We start from the raw sequence: 16,641 nt of genomic DNA on the forward strand, positions 1-16,641 counted from the left end.
GGAGTGGCGGTTCCCGTTCGCATTCGTGGGAGTGATGTCATTGTGGCTTCGACGAATGACAGCAGCAGAGCAGCGAGACCCACCAAGAAGATGGATGCGCCGGACTACAGGGGGCAGCAATGACATCGCTGGCTCCTGTGTCAGGTAAGTGACACATAATGGACTACTATGTGATGCATAGTAGTCCATTATGCTTTACCTTTGCAGGGAATGAAAGAGGAAGTAAACTCATCAGGGTTTACTTCCTCTTTAAGGGGATTTTCACTCTTCCTGTTGTACTATTTAATTATTTCATATTATGGAGAACATGACTAAAGGAGATTGGATGCACAAAGAGGTGCAGTTAACCCAAAACTCTCAAGCGTAAAAGAAGAGAGTCATGTATAATGTAAAGAAGAACCTAATGTTGAAGGAGGTCCAAGGGATTGAGCTACAAGTATGTTGGTTGCAGACCCTTGGGACGACTCAGAGTGTCCACTGAAAAAGAAAAGGAGGTGGGAAAACTCTTATCATGTAGCGAATGACTCAAATATTATTATTATACAGGATTTATATAGCGCCAACAGTTTGCGCAGCGCTTTACAACATGAGGGCAGACAGTACAGTTATAACACAAATCAATACAGGAGGGATCAGAGTGCCCTGCTTGTTAGAGCTTACAATCTAGAAGGGAGGGTCAAGTGGAACAAAAGGTAATAACTGTGTGGGGTAATCTGATGGAGAAAATTAAAATACAGTTATTAGGTGTGGGTAGGATAGGCTTCTCTGAAGAGAAGGGTTTTCAGGGACCGTCTAAAAGCTAATAGAGTAGGAGATAAGCAGACAGATTGGGGTAAGGCATTCCATAGGATTAGCGAGGCTTTGGAAAAGTCCTGGAGGCGAGCATGGGAGGAGGTGACAAGGAAGCTAGACTGACTGCAGAGAAAAATATAATAATTACCTCAAAATAGTTTCTCCATAAAATCAAAAAACACACAAAGGAAGCGGCTTACATCTGCTGAGGTTGCGGTGACTCCGTAGGGTAAATACACACAGCCTTCCATGAGCACAGGTAGAGAATATTCTGTTCCCACACAGGATAAGAAAGGTCAAACTCAATGCCACATGGGTTCCTGGCCTGGATCCTCTGCAGGGTTCTCAGGTGGGTGTTGGATCAGGTGAGTTGAATTATGTCTAAAAAGCACATCAGTGGTCCGATTGGCAGAGGCGCCAATCGTGTGTGTTTAAAAAAGGATCAGGGTCGTCTGTTTATCAAAAAGTCATCTGGTTTATCATACAACTAATAGCTTGATTGCATAATAAAGCTATTCATTATACAAAAAAACAGTCAACCATAATCCTTTTTAAATACACAACGGCAAGTGCCTCTGTCCATTAGACCACCGACAGGTATTTTTAGAGGTCATCCAACTCAGCTGAAGACATACAAGAAGCCAAGGGCTTACATAGCCCACTAGGCTGTACTGATAATTAAAATATCCCTTTTGGTTTGCAGCGTTTCTTTAAGAAAAAAATCACAGCTATTCTGCCAAGCTGATGGTGACAAAAGTAAAGTCTATAGTCTTTAGTGAATTCTCATTAGGAATAAATGAAAAACTGAGCTTGACCATTGACGCTCTGCTTTTGGCTGTAAAGTGTACTGTCACGAATGTGTTAAAGGCAGGTGGAGGTCTACCTGTGAGTTCTAAGAAGGCCTAAGAGATGATCAAACTGTGCCCACTTAGCGCAAAACATTTCTGTTCCAGTGTTATGCTTTTTTTGTGTTTGGCAGTCAGCTAGTATTAAACATATAACAGAAACTTTTTTTGTAAAAATTTCTTAATGACCTTTTTCTTTTCATGATACTCTTTCTAGTGGAGATGGAACAGAGGAAGCTGGAGAGTTGGATTTCAGTGCCCTTCTTAAGAAAAGGTTAGTATAAAATGGCAGCACACCCCCTTCCACTGATCATAGTCCTAATTCCATGCTCCTTAATGGGCAACAAATTTATCCTCCCTTCCGGAAACACTTCTGTGTAGCCAACAGCCTGTCACTGATATAGATATTTATAATTCCTTGCAATCTCCCATCTTCCCCTCAATGTCATATGTAAAATTCCCATTGACATATGAGACATATATATAATACCGTTTATCACCTTACACGGCTTCCCTAAATTGATACAACATTCTATCTCAGCTATCTTCACACAGTATTCTTATCCGTGGCACAGAAAGTTTACACTGCTTGTAATACATGGGAATTGTAGAATGGTTTCCAGTCCGGGTTACATATCACAGTGTGACACCTGCCCAGATGGAAACTTATGAAGAACAGCCTAGGGTATCTGTTGTAATTTGCTGGTGCTGGGTAATGCTGCCTTAGACGATATTGTAAATTTATTGTTGAATGGGTGTGGTAACAAACTGTAAAGTCCCTACCAACCAAAAAAATTTATAAGATGATATACCCATGGCAGTCATTTTCATAAATATTCAACCATAAAGCTTATGCTGGGGAGTTGTAAAAACACTCAGTTTGCCCATTTAGGGTCAAGTGATAGGTTTGCTTGAAGAACCCTTAAGAAATAAAAATGCATGTATACCAATCTGCTATCAAATTGAAGCCCTACACAGAGAAAAAATCTCCTGTTACAGGCACTTGATCCCCAGGTTACTGCCAATCAATGGAGCCGGCTCCTATAGCCATCAACCGCTAGCACAGCATCTATAAAGGCTCCAAAGGATTAGAGAAGAACTGCTCACCAAATTGAAAGCCTCAAAATATTTTATTGAGTCATCCAACAAGTAGACTACTCCATCCGATGTATAAACCCCTCCTTAGTGGAAGTGTAAATCGGATGGAGTAGTCTGTTTGTTGGATGATTCAGTAAATTGTTTTGAGGTTTTCAATTTGGTGAGTAGTTCCCTCTGTATTCTCCTGGAACCTTTGAGACAAATTAAAGTGGAAGTAAACCCATGGATTTAAACAGTTAAAAAAAAAGCTAACTGCACATTGGCTGTGCTTTCAGCCAAACTATCAAACCATCCAATGGTTGGTGTCATAACGAATCACATGTGCAGCACCATAGCAGTTGAAGATTAAACAGAGGCAAAGATGGCAGCTTCCTTGGCTGAAAACGATAGGGGAGTTTACTTCCACTTTAAAGCCTTGTCTGTCCCGAAGAAAACAATATATAATGGGTCAGGGTAGGCTACAATGACTAAAAGGCATAATTTGTTGAACTTAGACATCCGGGAAATAAAAAAAACACTCTGGGAGTAAGGGAGAAAAATGTCCGGTTCTCAAGTGGTCAACCTTATGTAAGCATACAAAATGAAGCTTACACAAGGTTTGGACTCCTGGCTCCAGGGCAGAAATTTAGTGGTGGGGAAGCAACAGTGATTATCAGTGTTTGGGGATACATTCCTTAAATGAATGGGCAAAATAAGTCTCTTTAGCGTAATTTCAACCTCTTTCCATCAAATAGTGTACCAACAAACCTTTTTGATCTTTTCAAGGTGTAAAATAAACGGTTGGTGGAAGGTGTATTAATTTGGTCATTTTTTAAACCACAAGCTGGTTGGCCATACACTTGGCAATTTCTGTCAATGTCATCTATTTGCAAGTAGCCATCAAATATATCCAAACAGAATGATTCAAAAACTGCGAACAGTTTTTGTCACAAAGCAATCAGAATGTTTGGTGGTAGGTCGTCTTATGCTGTTCAGTATTTTTTGCCGAAAACTGGTAGAAAGTGGTTGCATTTGCCTGAATGATGCTATTTTATAACTGATTATACACTCTTGGAAAGGGAAGTAGTAGCTTTCCATAGTAACCTGCCAGATGACAACAACCATTTTTCCAGTGCAGGATAGGAAAGAAAAAACAGTAAATGATGAATCATACTATATTGATTGTTTGTTCATTTCTCTATGATATGTGACATGTTTTCTATGCTTCATATCCATGTGTCTTTTTCCTATGTTCCTTATATTGTATCTAGCATTCTTGCAGCGCTTTCTCCATGTACACTCCATGCCCTCTCCCTGTTCATCTGTCCAATTGGCTTAGGGACTGGTTGTGTTCCAGGCACCCCACACTCCTGCAGCCATTGTATTTCCTGCAGCTTGCTTTCTGCCCCCCTTTCATACTATAGTCTTGCAGAGCTTGCAGTATCCTTCAGTGCTGCTCTCTTGCAACACTTGCTGCTTCCGTCAATCTTGCTGCCTTTCAACACTTGCTAAAATGTTAAGTCCTGCCCTGCTGTCTAGCAATCCTTGTTGCAATCTTCAGCCCTGCTGCCTTGCAAAGCTTGCTGCATCCTCCAGTGCTTCTCTCTTGCAATGCTTGTTGCATGCTTTAGTCCCACCCTCTTGCAATGCTCGCTGCAGTCTTCAATCTTGCTCTTCCACAATGCTTACTGCATCCTTCCATTCTTCTTCTCTTCAATGCTTGATGCATCCCTTAGTCCTGCTTGCTTGCAATGTTTTCTGTATTCTTCAATCCTACTGTGTAGCAATGCAAGTTTCTTCCTTCAGTCCTGTTTTTTATCAATGTTTGCTGTCCTGCTGTGTTGTAATGCTTGCTGCATTCTTCAGTCATGCTGTCTAGCAATGATTTCTGCATCACTTAGTATATATTTTTTTTGTACTTATTGAGTAATGATTTATATCCTGTTTCCTTCTGTATTTCCTCTCTTTTTTTACACTATCACTTTTCTGTTCTGTAACTGTCATTTTCTTATCTTCTTCTGTCCTTCATCCTGCATACAGAGAGTAAGTTTTATGTGATATGCACGATATGAGTGATTCAGCTTTACTGATGCTAAGCAAATATGGCTACTCATTTTCTGTTTATTAGTTCTAACTTGATGAATCAACTTCACTGGTTCTGCTAATTTATTATCTATAGCAGTGACCCCTGTGATGTCACTGTGTTGAGTGACCAGTCTGTCTATTCTTCTCACCAGTAAGTGGAGAGACTGTGGAACAGCATGTAACCCATTTGTCTATGTCTTGGAAGGAGTGACACCTCTTCGAGGAGGTGACAGCTGAACTCCAATGGGTAATAGGATAGCGTGCATCATAGGCTCAAGAAAGAGTTATGTTACTATATTAAAACCTCCCTTACTGCTTTCTGAAATATATACTTCATCACTGGATAGTTCAAGTGGGAAACAAATGTGGATGGCAGAACCAATGTTGAAAGAGCAAGTAATTCTGGGTAAAAACAGGTGTCTACTCACATTTTAAGTAGATCTAAACCCAATAACTAAAATCTTCTCTGTTAATTTCATTCCAAAAGTAGTTTTCTATTATTTTAACCCTGCAGCTTTCATAAAATAAATACCAAGTGATCCTGCTATAAGGTGTCAACTGTTTACCAGTTGTGCTCCTGCATTGTCACCATGTTAGTGAAGACTACAAGTGACTGTACTAATACACATTGGGGAGGCATGGTCCACTATAGTCTTCAGAACCCGGTCCTGAGAAATGATGTGCAACCAATGCTGGGGCAAGTGCATGTAGACAGAAAGTGGTTGAAAAGGGGGTTTGGGGGGTTTAGGGGGGTTGTGGGGGAGAACAGCAGCACTAAGATGCAAAAAAAGGATGGCAAAAGGGGGCAGAAATTTTATTTTATGAGAGCAAAACAACATATCAGTTATTTTATGGTATACAACTAAATGTCATCCAATAAGGATTTAGATCTACTTTAATGCCAATATAAGAAAGAAAGGGAAATTTAATTGTGTACCTAAAGCAGTCATATTTACATCGTGGTCAGCATGGGGAAGGGTTAGACTCTCTATCGGTTTTATTTTTATTGCTGTAGTGTTCCTTTGGGCTTTTTCTTCATTTCCCTTCACATTATGTCATTGTGACAGAGAGTAAAATGAGACCTATTCTTTATTCTTATCTTCTCATGTTACTTTTTTTTATTTGCTAGTTGACTCATGAAGGTTGAAAAAAAAAAATGCACTTCTACAATTTTTTTTAATTTGCTTCTCGGAAGTTAGCAGACAGTTTTCAGTTTTTTTTGTGAGACAAAACACTATCATACGTTTTTTTGTTCTTTTTTTTAACATGGCTCTTAGATGCATGTTTGCGATAGACTATTTTTTGCTGTTTTCCAAAAACAGAGACTAGAAATCTGCCGGTAATTTTTGGTAGCGTGGAGGTTTCATAATCCGTGAGATTAAAACGAAGCAGCCATGAATGTTTCTGTGAGAGACTGACGTTTAACTTCAAATCTGATTGACTAGAGTTAATTCAAAGAAGGTACCATGTTTGCAGCTCCACTTCATGAAAGGTTGGGTAGGACATTTTGAGGGCTAGGGAATAGTGGTCTTAGCTAAGGCCTTCATCATTGACCTTGAGGGGCATTTTAACCTCTGGTAAACTGGTTAGATACAGTATGATTATCCTGTCGTAAGCAAAACTGTCATAACTTCTGCCAATGAATATAAGCTAGAGGGATATTTGTATGTGACACTATACTATTTGTATACGTTTTGTTGAGAGTTTTTGCACAGATCATGTCATAGCAAGCTTGTAGCTGAGACAGCAGTAACCAGAGCAAATGTGTTTATTTTGCCATGACGACCCACTCAGGAAAATGTTTGTCAGCAACAGGAAATGTGCAAGCATAAGAACATCATGCTTGTGAAGTCTGGTCTGTACCAAGGCTCAAAAGTTCCCAGAAAGCCTAAAGCTATGCATTTTTTTTAGGGAACAGTAAGAAGTGCTGGCAGGATTTCATTACCTAAAGCAGCGGTCTTCAAGCTGCGGCCCAGGGTCAGATGTGGCACATGGCTTCCTTTTCTGGCTCTTGGGGCATGATCCCTCCCACTGACACCTTCAATGAGGCACTATTCTTCACACTGACTGCATTGATGGGGCACTATTCTTCCCATTGATATCAACAATGGGGGAATTAAACCCTCCAATCAAATCAATGATAGGGCATTGTTTAAGCCCACTGGTGCTGGGGCATTTTCTGCTCCCACTGGGTATAGTATGGCCCCCCTAAAGTCTAAAAGCCCATAAACTGACCCTTTACTTAGAAAGTTTGGAGACCCCTGAGCTGAAAACCTAATTGCTGCAGATCACTTCATAGACTTGTAAGTTCTGCTCTGCCAAGCATTTTTATTCCAATGGAGAGAGACAAGTGGAGAAGGAGGGACTGTATTGCTGCGGCTAATTGAGGGAAGCAAGAGGACAGGCTTTCTAACCTATCTGAACAGGATGTCCACCAAGGCACCCAGAGTCATGAGATCACTATCTTGTGTATAAAGGGACCTTAGAGCAAACCTATTTTTAAAATCCAAGTTTTGGCCCCAGAGTTTTAGAATTTATTAATACAGTTTAATATGACAAAGCATTCAGTGAAAAATAACTTTTGCAATTGATCTTTGACGAGACGCAGCAGAGCTTTTTTCCACACATGAAAATGCCAAGACAACCTTCATTCTTCCAGCCTCGCAGGAGCAAACCAACAATTTGACTTCATAAGAGGCACATCCTGCCCAGTCCTGATTTTCACCCAAATTACCATTATTAAAGAGTAAGGTTTAGGAACAGAAAAAGCTACCTTATGATAGCTTGCACCTCCGCTAATATGTTAGCCTCCCTGCAGCTCAACAGAAGAATGGATGACAAAGTAGACCTGAGCAAAAGAACAGCTGTGGAATGACTAGTGTAAGTTCTACATCAGTCCCAGCTGACTTGTCTTACACTGTTTAAAGGATAGGGTTGACTGTGAAATTTCTTTGTGAGGGTCTTTCTGTTGCCCTTGAAGATCGGTGTTGTTCTGGGTAAGGAAAGGCCACAAATGAATGGAAGTGCGCCATTATACAAAATTGGATGCCACAATCTCTGTCTATTTTAACCCACCATAAAATTAAGTGAATTATTGTTATGGTTTTTATTTTTTTTATTTTTTTATAATATAAAGGAAAGACACAAGGAAATAATAACTTTTTTTCTGCTCCAATTTGATGCTTTGGAAAAATCCACTTACCCCCAAGCATGATAACCCAATGAAAAAATGTTGAGACCCAGCCCGATTAAAAAGGCTCATGCAGGCCTACACTATTAACTTTGATGTAGGGCAGAATGGCTGGTGTGTGAAAGAGAACAAATAGATTTCTTTGAGCTCCTGTGCGCTGTTTATGGTTGTCACTTCCACTAGAGATTAGAAAAAATATTGCAATAACAACACCTGTTCTGGTGACTAGTGATGGACGAACGTTTCGCCCGGCGGTCGTTTCGCGGCGAATTTCCGACTTTCGCCGTCCGCGGGTTCGAACGCCTTTTTCCGTCGTTCGCCCCGGCGGACTTACGTGTTTAATGTATACAAGAACTTTAACCTTTCGTGACACGTTTATCATGTGTTACAGGACAACCAATTGAGACATGACAGCTCATGGACACTTGGACATTCCCCCTAACCTATAAATACACCCGATCCGGTGGCCATTTTACATTCTTTCTTCTGTCACTGTAGGGAAAGGATCCTGTGTGGAGTAGGGACAGAGAAAACGCTAGCTATTTGGTACACAAAAGTTCTTTTCAGGACTGGTATAGGTGTTAGGTCAGCAGCCTGAGTTTCTTTTGTCAGTTTAGATAAAGGGACAGAGCGCTGTATGCTGCTATTTTAGGGACAGCTCAGCCAGATTAGTCTTTCTTCATCATCATCATCATCATCATCATTAGCTGTTACTATCAGGTCCACAAAAGAGCTGTTCCAGCTAATCGTTCCAGCCTACTCTTTTTTGCCAATTTGTATAGGGACAGGCAGGAAGCAGTGTGTCAGGCAGTGAGGATAATTTTAAAGACTTGCTGTTACTATTAGTTCCACAAAGGTTCTTTTCAGGACTGGTATCAGTGGTACGGTAATAGGCTTGTACACGTATAATATTCTTTCTTCCAAATATAGAAAGAATATTATACTTGACTGCTGCCCTTCTGCTGCAGTCTGCTAATCATTCACAACTCACTTGTTCCACAAAGCTCTTTATCAGGACTGGTAACTTGGTCTGTCTAGGGTGCTACGGTACATAGGCTTGGGTGCGGTACAGTCTGCTGTTCTGTAAGGACCGCTATCGGTCCACAATACATAGGGTTGCCGTGCACTACTGCTGACCGCTGCCCTATACTGCAGCAGTCCTTCAGCGGTATAGGGACTGACGCACAGTCTGCTAAACACTAATACACAACCTGCTTGGTCCACAAAAGTTCTTATAAGGACTGGTAACTTGGTATAGGGTGCTACGGTACATAGGCCTGAGTGCGTTACAGTCTGCTGTTCTGTAAGGACCGCTATCGGTCCACAATACATAGGGTTGACGTGCACTACTGCTGACCGCTGCCCTATACTGCAGCAGTCCTTCAGCGGTATAGGGACTGACGCACAGTCTGCTAAACACTAACACACAACCTGCTTGGTCCACAAAAGTTTTTATAAGGACTGGTAACTTGGTATAGGGTGCTACGGTACATAGGCCTGAGTGCAGTACAGTCTGCTGTTCTGTAAGGACCGCTATCGGTCCACAATACATAGGGTTGCCGTGCACTACTGCTGACCGCTGCCCTATACTGCAGCAGTCCTTCATTGGTATAGGGACTGACGTACAGTCTGCTAATCACTAACACACAACCTGCTTGGTCCACAAAAGTTCTTATAAGGACTGGTAACTTGGTATAGGGTGCTACGGTACATAGGCCTGAGTGCGTTACAGTCTGCTGTTCTGTAAGGACCGCTATCGGTCCACAATACATAGGGTTGCCGTGCACTACTGCTGACCGCTGCCCTATACTGCAGCAGTCCTTCAGCGGTATAGGGACTGACGCACAGTCTGCTAAACACTAACACACAACCTGCTTGGTCCACAAAAGTTTTTATAAGGACTGGTAACTTGGTATAGGGTGCTACGGTACATAGGCCTGAGTGCAGTACAGTCTGCTGTTCTGTAAGGACCGCTATCGGTCCACAATACATAGGGTTGCCGTGCACTACTGCTGACCGCTGCCCTATACTGCAGCAGTCCTTCATTGGTATAGGGACTGACGCACAGTCTGCTAAACACTAATACACAACCTGCTTGGTCCACAAAAGTTCTTATAAGGACTGGTAACTTGGTATAGGGTGCTACGGTACATAGGCCTGAGTGCGTTACAGTCTGCTGTTCTGTAAGGACCGCTATCGGTCCACAATACATAGGGTTGACGTGCACTACTGCTGACCGCTGCCCTATACTGCAGCAGTCCTTCAGCGGTATAGGGACTGACGCACAGTCTGCTAAACACTAACACACAACCTGCTTGGTCCACAAAAGTTTTTATAAGGACTGGTAACTTGGTATAGGGTGCTACGGTACATAGGCCTGAGTGCAGTACAGTCTGCTGTTCTGTAAGGACCGCTATCGGTCCACAATACATAGGGTTGCCGTGCACTACTGCTGACCGCTGCCCTATACTGCAGCAGTCCTTCATTGGTATAGGGACTGACGTACAGTCTGCTAATCACTAACACACAACCTGCTTGGTCCACAAAAGTTCTTATAAGGACTGGTAACTTGGTATAGGGTGCTACGGTACATAGGCCTGAGTGCGTTACAGTCTGCTGTTCTGTAAGGACCGCTATCGGTCCACAATACATAGGGTTGCCGTGCACTACTGCTGACCGCTGCCCTATACTGCAGCAGTCCTTCAGCGGTATAGGGACTGACGCACAGTCTGCTAAACACTAACACACAACCTGCTTGGTCCACAAAAGTTTTTATAAGGACTGGTAACTTGGTATAGGGTGCTACGGTACATAGGCCTGAGTGCAGTACAGTCTGCTGTTCTGTAAGGACCGCTATCGGTCCACAATACATAGGGTTGACGTGCACTACTGCTGACCGCTGCCCTATACTGCAGCAGTCCTTCAGCGGTATAGGGACTAAGAGTTTTGTCACAGGGTGATTTAAAAAATGACAGGCAGAGGAAGAGGCAGGCCCTTCCGCAGGGGTGGTAGGGGTAGGGCAGGAGCAACAGCCTTGAGCCAAAGTGGGAAGTTGCAGAAGGTGCGTTCAATTACTTTAAAGGACGCACCAGACTTGGTTGAGTGGCTCACTCAGCCTTATTCTTCTGCACCCTCCTCATCCTCTCGATCTGCACCCTCTTCTTCACTCTCTGCTATGTGCACCCCCAAAGACACTACCACCAACAACACCACCACCACCACATACCTTCCGCTTGAGTGCAAATGGGGGCCTTCATGCTCCAGTGTTTTAATAGGGACCCCCGTATAAAAAGCATGAGGGTCAAGGACCAGTACTGGGTGGCAACGTACTTAGATCCCCGGTACAAACACAAAATGGCGGAAATGTTACCGCCGTCGCAGAGGGCTGTCAGAATGCAGCACTTCCAGGCCTTGCTTCGAGAAATGCTGCATTCTGCTTTTGCGTGCGCTGGCAGAGGAGCAATTCCCACTCCCAGAGAAGGATTTGCGGGTACCAATCCAACAGCGCCTGCAAGAAGAGGCCGGTTTGAAGATGTGTTGGTGACTTCGGATATGAGGTCATTCTTTCAGCCGACCCATCGACAGGTGTCATCCGGATCCAGCATCAGGGAACGCCTAGACCGTCAGGTGTCCGACTACATTGGGTTAACGGCCGATGTGGACGCTCTGAGGAGTGATGAACCCCTAGACTACTGGGTGGGCAGGCTTGACCTCTGGCCAGAGCTTGCCCAATTTGCAATCGAACTGTTGGCTTGCCCCTCATCCAGTGTCCTGTCCGAAAGGACGTTCAGCGCAGCAGGGGGGATTGTGACCGATAAGCGTACTCGCCTAGCTCACGACAGTGTTAACTACCTCACATTTCTAAAAATGAATGAGGCATGGATCTCGGAGGAATTCAACACATGTGATCAGTAGACCATGTATATGTCTATAAACAATTTTTGGAATCAAGCACACAGACCTTCTTAATTCATTTGGCTCACTTCCCTGACCCAAAAAAGCACACCGTACTATATGCCCCTACCCTCCTCTTTGAAGAGGTTGAGCGGTGTCATATTTCTACTGGGGCTGCTTATTATGAGGGGTTCCCACCATCCCTGTGCTGTGCTGACTTCCTCCTGGGTGTTCTTATTATGAGGGGCTCCCACCATCCCTGTGCTGTGCTGACTTCCTCCTGGGGGTTCTTATTATGAGGGGATCACACCATCCCTGTGCTGTGCTGACTTCCTCCTGGGGCTGCTTACGGTGCTGCTGTCAGCGCTGTATGTCACGGAGCTGCTGTCAGCGCTGTATGTCACGGAGCTGCTGTCAGCGCTGTATGTCACGGAGCTGCTGTCAGCGCTGTATGTCACGGAGCTGCTGTCAGCGCTGTATGTCACGGAGCTGCTGTCAGCGCTGTATGTCACGGAGCTGCTGTCAGCGCTGTATGTCACGGTGCTGCTGTCAGCGCTGTATGTCACGGAGCTGCTGTCAGCGCTGTATGTCACGGAGCTGCTGTCAGCGCTGTATGTCACGGAGCTGCTGTCAGCGCTGTATGTCACGGAGCTGCTGTCAGCGCTGTATGTCACGGAGCTGCTGTCAGCGCTGTATGTCACGGTGCTGATGTCAGTGCTCTGTATTACGGTGCTGCTGTCAGTGCTCTGTATCTCCTGCACCCTCTTGTTTGCCTACCCTGGTCCCTGACCTTCCCTCTCCTCCATTGCCTTCATTAGCTCCATAGTCCTGAATTGTCAGAACAATTTCCCAAATAAAAAAAAAATGCTTGTAGTTATCGATCCCAAATTCACCTCATACATGTATTATGCTATTGTCCAGGTGGTGGGACTACGTGCTACCCCCTAATAATTACCCCGTGGCCGCAAATTCGACCTAAAGGTTTGCGAAATTCGCCTCCCATTGAAGTCAATGGAGCCCGCGGCGAACGGTCGTTTTCGCGAACGTTTGTGTCCGTTCGCGTTTCGCGTTCGCGAAACGTCCCGTCGGAAGTTCGTCCATCACTACTGGTGACATAAGTCTTATTCCCTGTACACACGGTCGGACTTTCCAACAGAAAATGTGCGATCGGATCTTGTTGTCGGAAAATCCGATCGTGTGTGGGCTCCATCTGACTTTTTCCTTCGGAATTTCTGACACACAAAATTTGAGAGCGGGATCTAAAATTTTCCAACAACAAAATCTGATTGTTTAAATTCCGATCGTGTGTAGACAATTCCGACAAAGTGCCACGCATGCTCAGAATAAATTACAAGATGAAAGCTATTGGCTATTGGCTACTGGCTTCTTTATAGTCCCGTTTTACGTATTTTACGTCACCTCGTTCTGAATCATCGGATTTTCCGACAACTTTGTGCGACCGTGTGTATGCAAGACAAGTTTTGGCCAAAATCCGTTGGAAAAAAGCAGACGGATTTTGACGCCGGAATGTCCGACCGTGTGTACAGGGCATAATGCCCTGTACACATGGTCGGATTTTCTGACGGAAAATGTGCGATCGGATCGTGTTATCGGAAAATCCGATCGTGTGTGGGCTCCATTTGACTTTTTCCATTGGAATTTCCGACACACAAAGTTTGAGAGCAGGATCTAAAATTTTCCAACAACAAAATCCGATCGTTTAAATTCCGATCGTGTGTAGACAATTCCGACGGACAAAGTGCCACGCATGCTCAGAATAAATTCCCAGACGAAAGCTTTTGGCTACTGGCCCGTTTATAGTCCCATCGTACGTGTTCTACATCACCGCGTTTAGAACGATCGGATTTTCCGACAACTTTGTGCAACCGTGTGTCTGCAAGACAAGTTTGAGCCAACATCCATCGGAAAAAATTTGATGGATTTTGTTGTCGGAATGTCCGACCATGTGTACAGGGCATAAGATGGTACACATTAGAGAGCTTTACTCTCACTTCCTGTTGTGTCTCAGTGAACTTAATACAAATATCATTGCTCCACTGGTTTAAAAATCACTCATACAGAAATATGGCTGGAATTTCAAGGATGCCGGTACTGGTAGCTAAACAGCGCTTAGATATGTTCATGTGTCAGGGCATTACCATCTTAGGCAGAAGTCATTGTCTGCATTTTGTGGTCACTATCTTAAAAGATGTCCACAACCAGAGGTGCCAAACAGTTTTGCCATGCCTATGAGCCATACAAGCTCTTTCAATGCTGTCACAGCTCCAGGATTGCTGATGTCTAGAATTATTATCTGAGAGTAGTATAAACGACTTGCCTTGTATCACCTGCATAAGTTTCAGCTTTGCACCCATCTTTGGCTTGCACTGTTTTTTGAATGACATATTTTCTCTCTGCATGCCATGGTATAGTTCTTTTCCTTTGCCTAGTGCATGCCCAAGAAACAATGTTTGTATTTTTGTCTACCTCTTGGCCTGGTGTCAGCAAGTGAATGTGATTGTCTTGGACTGACGTGTCTTGCTTTTTTTTGCCCCCGGCGATGTGGGCGCTGTCTTCCGATGCATGCTTTTTCTGAATACTTCTTTGCAAGTCCAGCAGTTTCCTGCGTTCTGTAAATCGGTAAGACCCACAATATATAATGGTCTTCCAATAAGGCCATCAAATGGTTTGTATGTACGGTTTTACAAATAGAAATACTAGGGTGTACCTGTGTTTTATCCTCCAGTTCACTGACACATAAGAAATAGACATGCTTAAAAACAGGGACACCCTGCAGTTAGCTAAAATCAAAGTGGTAAAAGAAAGTTTCATTTTAAACACACGTGGAAGGCATCTATCTTCTGTTTATGAGGTGGTTCTTAAAGCGGGAGTAAACCCAGTTTCAAAAAACACTTACATTCCCGGCATGCCAGAAATGCTAACTTTCACATTGGTTGTGCTCTCAGCCAAACTTTCAAACCATCCAATGGCTGATCACATGTGCAGCATTATGGCAGTTGAAGAATTATTAGAGGCCAAGATGGCAGCTTCCTTGACTGAAAACGATAGGAGGGTTTACTTCCACTTTAACTTTAAACTCTACTCTTGTTAAAACATTGACATGGTATATATAATAGCCACACCAACCTGATCTCCTTCCTTTGTTCCAGTTGAAAAAGAAGGGATACAGTGAGCCTTTCCTTCAGGAATGAGGTTTCCTATTTTATAAAGCATGGGTCTTCAAACTACGGCCCTCCAGTTGTTCAGAAACTACAATTCCCATCATGCCTAGTCATGTCTGTGAATGTAAGAGTTTTACAATGCCTCATGGGATGTGTAGTCTCTCAACAGCTGGAGGGCCGTAGTTTGAGGATCCCTGTTATAAAGAGTCCATTACTTTCTATATCCAAGGCAAAGTGACTGGTTCTCTTGACAACCCCTACCAATTGATATTTATCTTCCCTGCACTCCTCCACCAAACCATTTGTCTTTACACTGAGTCTAATCCCTTTGTTAAGCTTAATGTTAGTCTGTGTTGAAACTTATACAAGGTTAATGGCTTCCTACCCTTCTGGACCTGGCGATTGGCTAGGAACCGCATCTTAGAAGGAACGGGAGAATGTTAAATTTCCTTGAAACCAGATATTTCCAAGGGCTCAGAAAGATGAATGGAGCAGCAGGGGAGCACAATAGGATAAGTATCAGTGGTTGGGGTGGTGACCTGTAAAGAGAACCTGCACTTTTGCCCTAAATGAGCAAAGCGCTTGGTCCTCTTTAAACTGAATTATCAAGGGTGACTTTTGAACAGAATAACTAAAAGAGAAGAAAAACTGAAATAGGTTGGGTACATTCAGACATATTTCGTAAAAAAAAGACACAACTAGAGCTGGTGTGGTGAAACTCATGATAACTAGCCACAAAACTCTTATGCCACAAACCACACAAAAAAAAAAAAAACATACTAAAGCATCAATTCTAGCACTTTACAAATATCTAAAAATGTTACAATCATGGGGACTGCTTAACAGTATAGTAGGCCTGGAACCTGGTGCAGTATTTTTTAGTGATGAGCTTTCAGGTCTAATAGCAACACCTAAGGTTTAATAGCAACACCTAAGGGTTATGATAATGAACATTTACCACCCAATTAGGGTGCAAACTGCATTTGAAATTGCACTGAAAGTGCACTTGGAAGTGAAATCGCTGTAAATCTGAAGGGAAGATCTGAAATGAGGGGAAGCTCTGCTGATTTTATCATCCAATCATGTGCAAGCCAAAATGCTGTTTTTTATTTTCCTTGCATGTCCCCCTCGGATCTACAGCGACTGCACTTCCAAGTGCATTTTCACTTGTAGTGCAAAGTGGATTTGCCTTTAGTAAATAACCCCCATAGTTTAAGTAAAATATCTGTGCTCTGCGTACATGCAGCAGAGAAAAACTATTACTCTGTTTGTGGAAACAGTAGTCTCTCTAAAGAGGTCTGCCATGCCCCCTACTAGAGTTCGCCAATCAGCAGGGAACATGTGCTTTGCTGTTAGCAAAGCCCTCTCTGACTTGGTAGAGGGCATTTTGGATAGACCACTTTCACTACCATACAGAGAGCAGGGGTCTTTCTCTACAGTATGCTGGCAGAGGACTGACATTTCCACTCAGGTTGTGGATGTTTTCTAAAGAGGACAAACGGTAAGACTGCACACCTTTTTATGCACATGGAATATAATCTGATGGTTTTATTTAGCTTTAATACATTTTTAGCTC

The 16,641-nt window shown here is 43.3% G+C and overlaps 1 protein-coding gene across 1 annotated transcript in view; it reads left to right on the forward strand.

Annotated features, from left to right (window-relative positions):
* The window catches only part of MYBPC3 (myosin binding protein C3), a 207,008-nt gene that overhangs the window by 68,100 nt on the left and 122,267 nt on the right, over positions 1–16,641 (forward strand). Inside the window, exon 8 of the mRNA XM_077461101.1 lies at positions 1,855–1,911. Coding sequence (XP_077317227.1) covers positions 1,855–1,911 — 57 coding nt within the window. The remainder of the gene's footprint in view (positions 1–1,854; positions 1,912–16,641) is intronic.

Source organism: Lithobates pipiens, unplaced genomic scaffold, assembly GCF_037356315.1.
Source record: "Lithobates pipiens isolate NorthernLeopardFrog02 unplaced genomic scaffold, aLitPip1_a1.2 Scaffold_10, whole genome shotgun sequence".
NCBI lineage: Eukaryota > Metazoa > Chordata > Amphibia > Anura > Ranidae > Lithobates > Lithobates pipiens.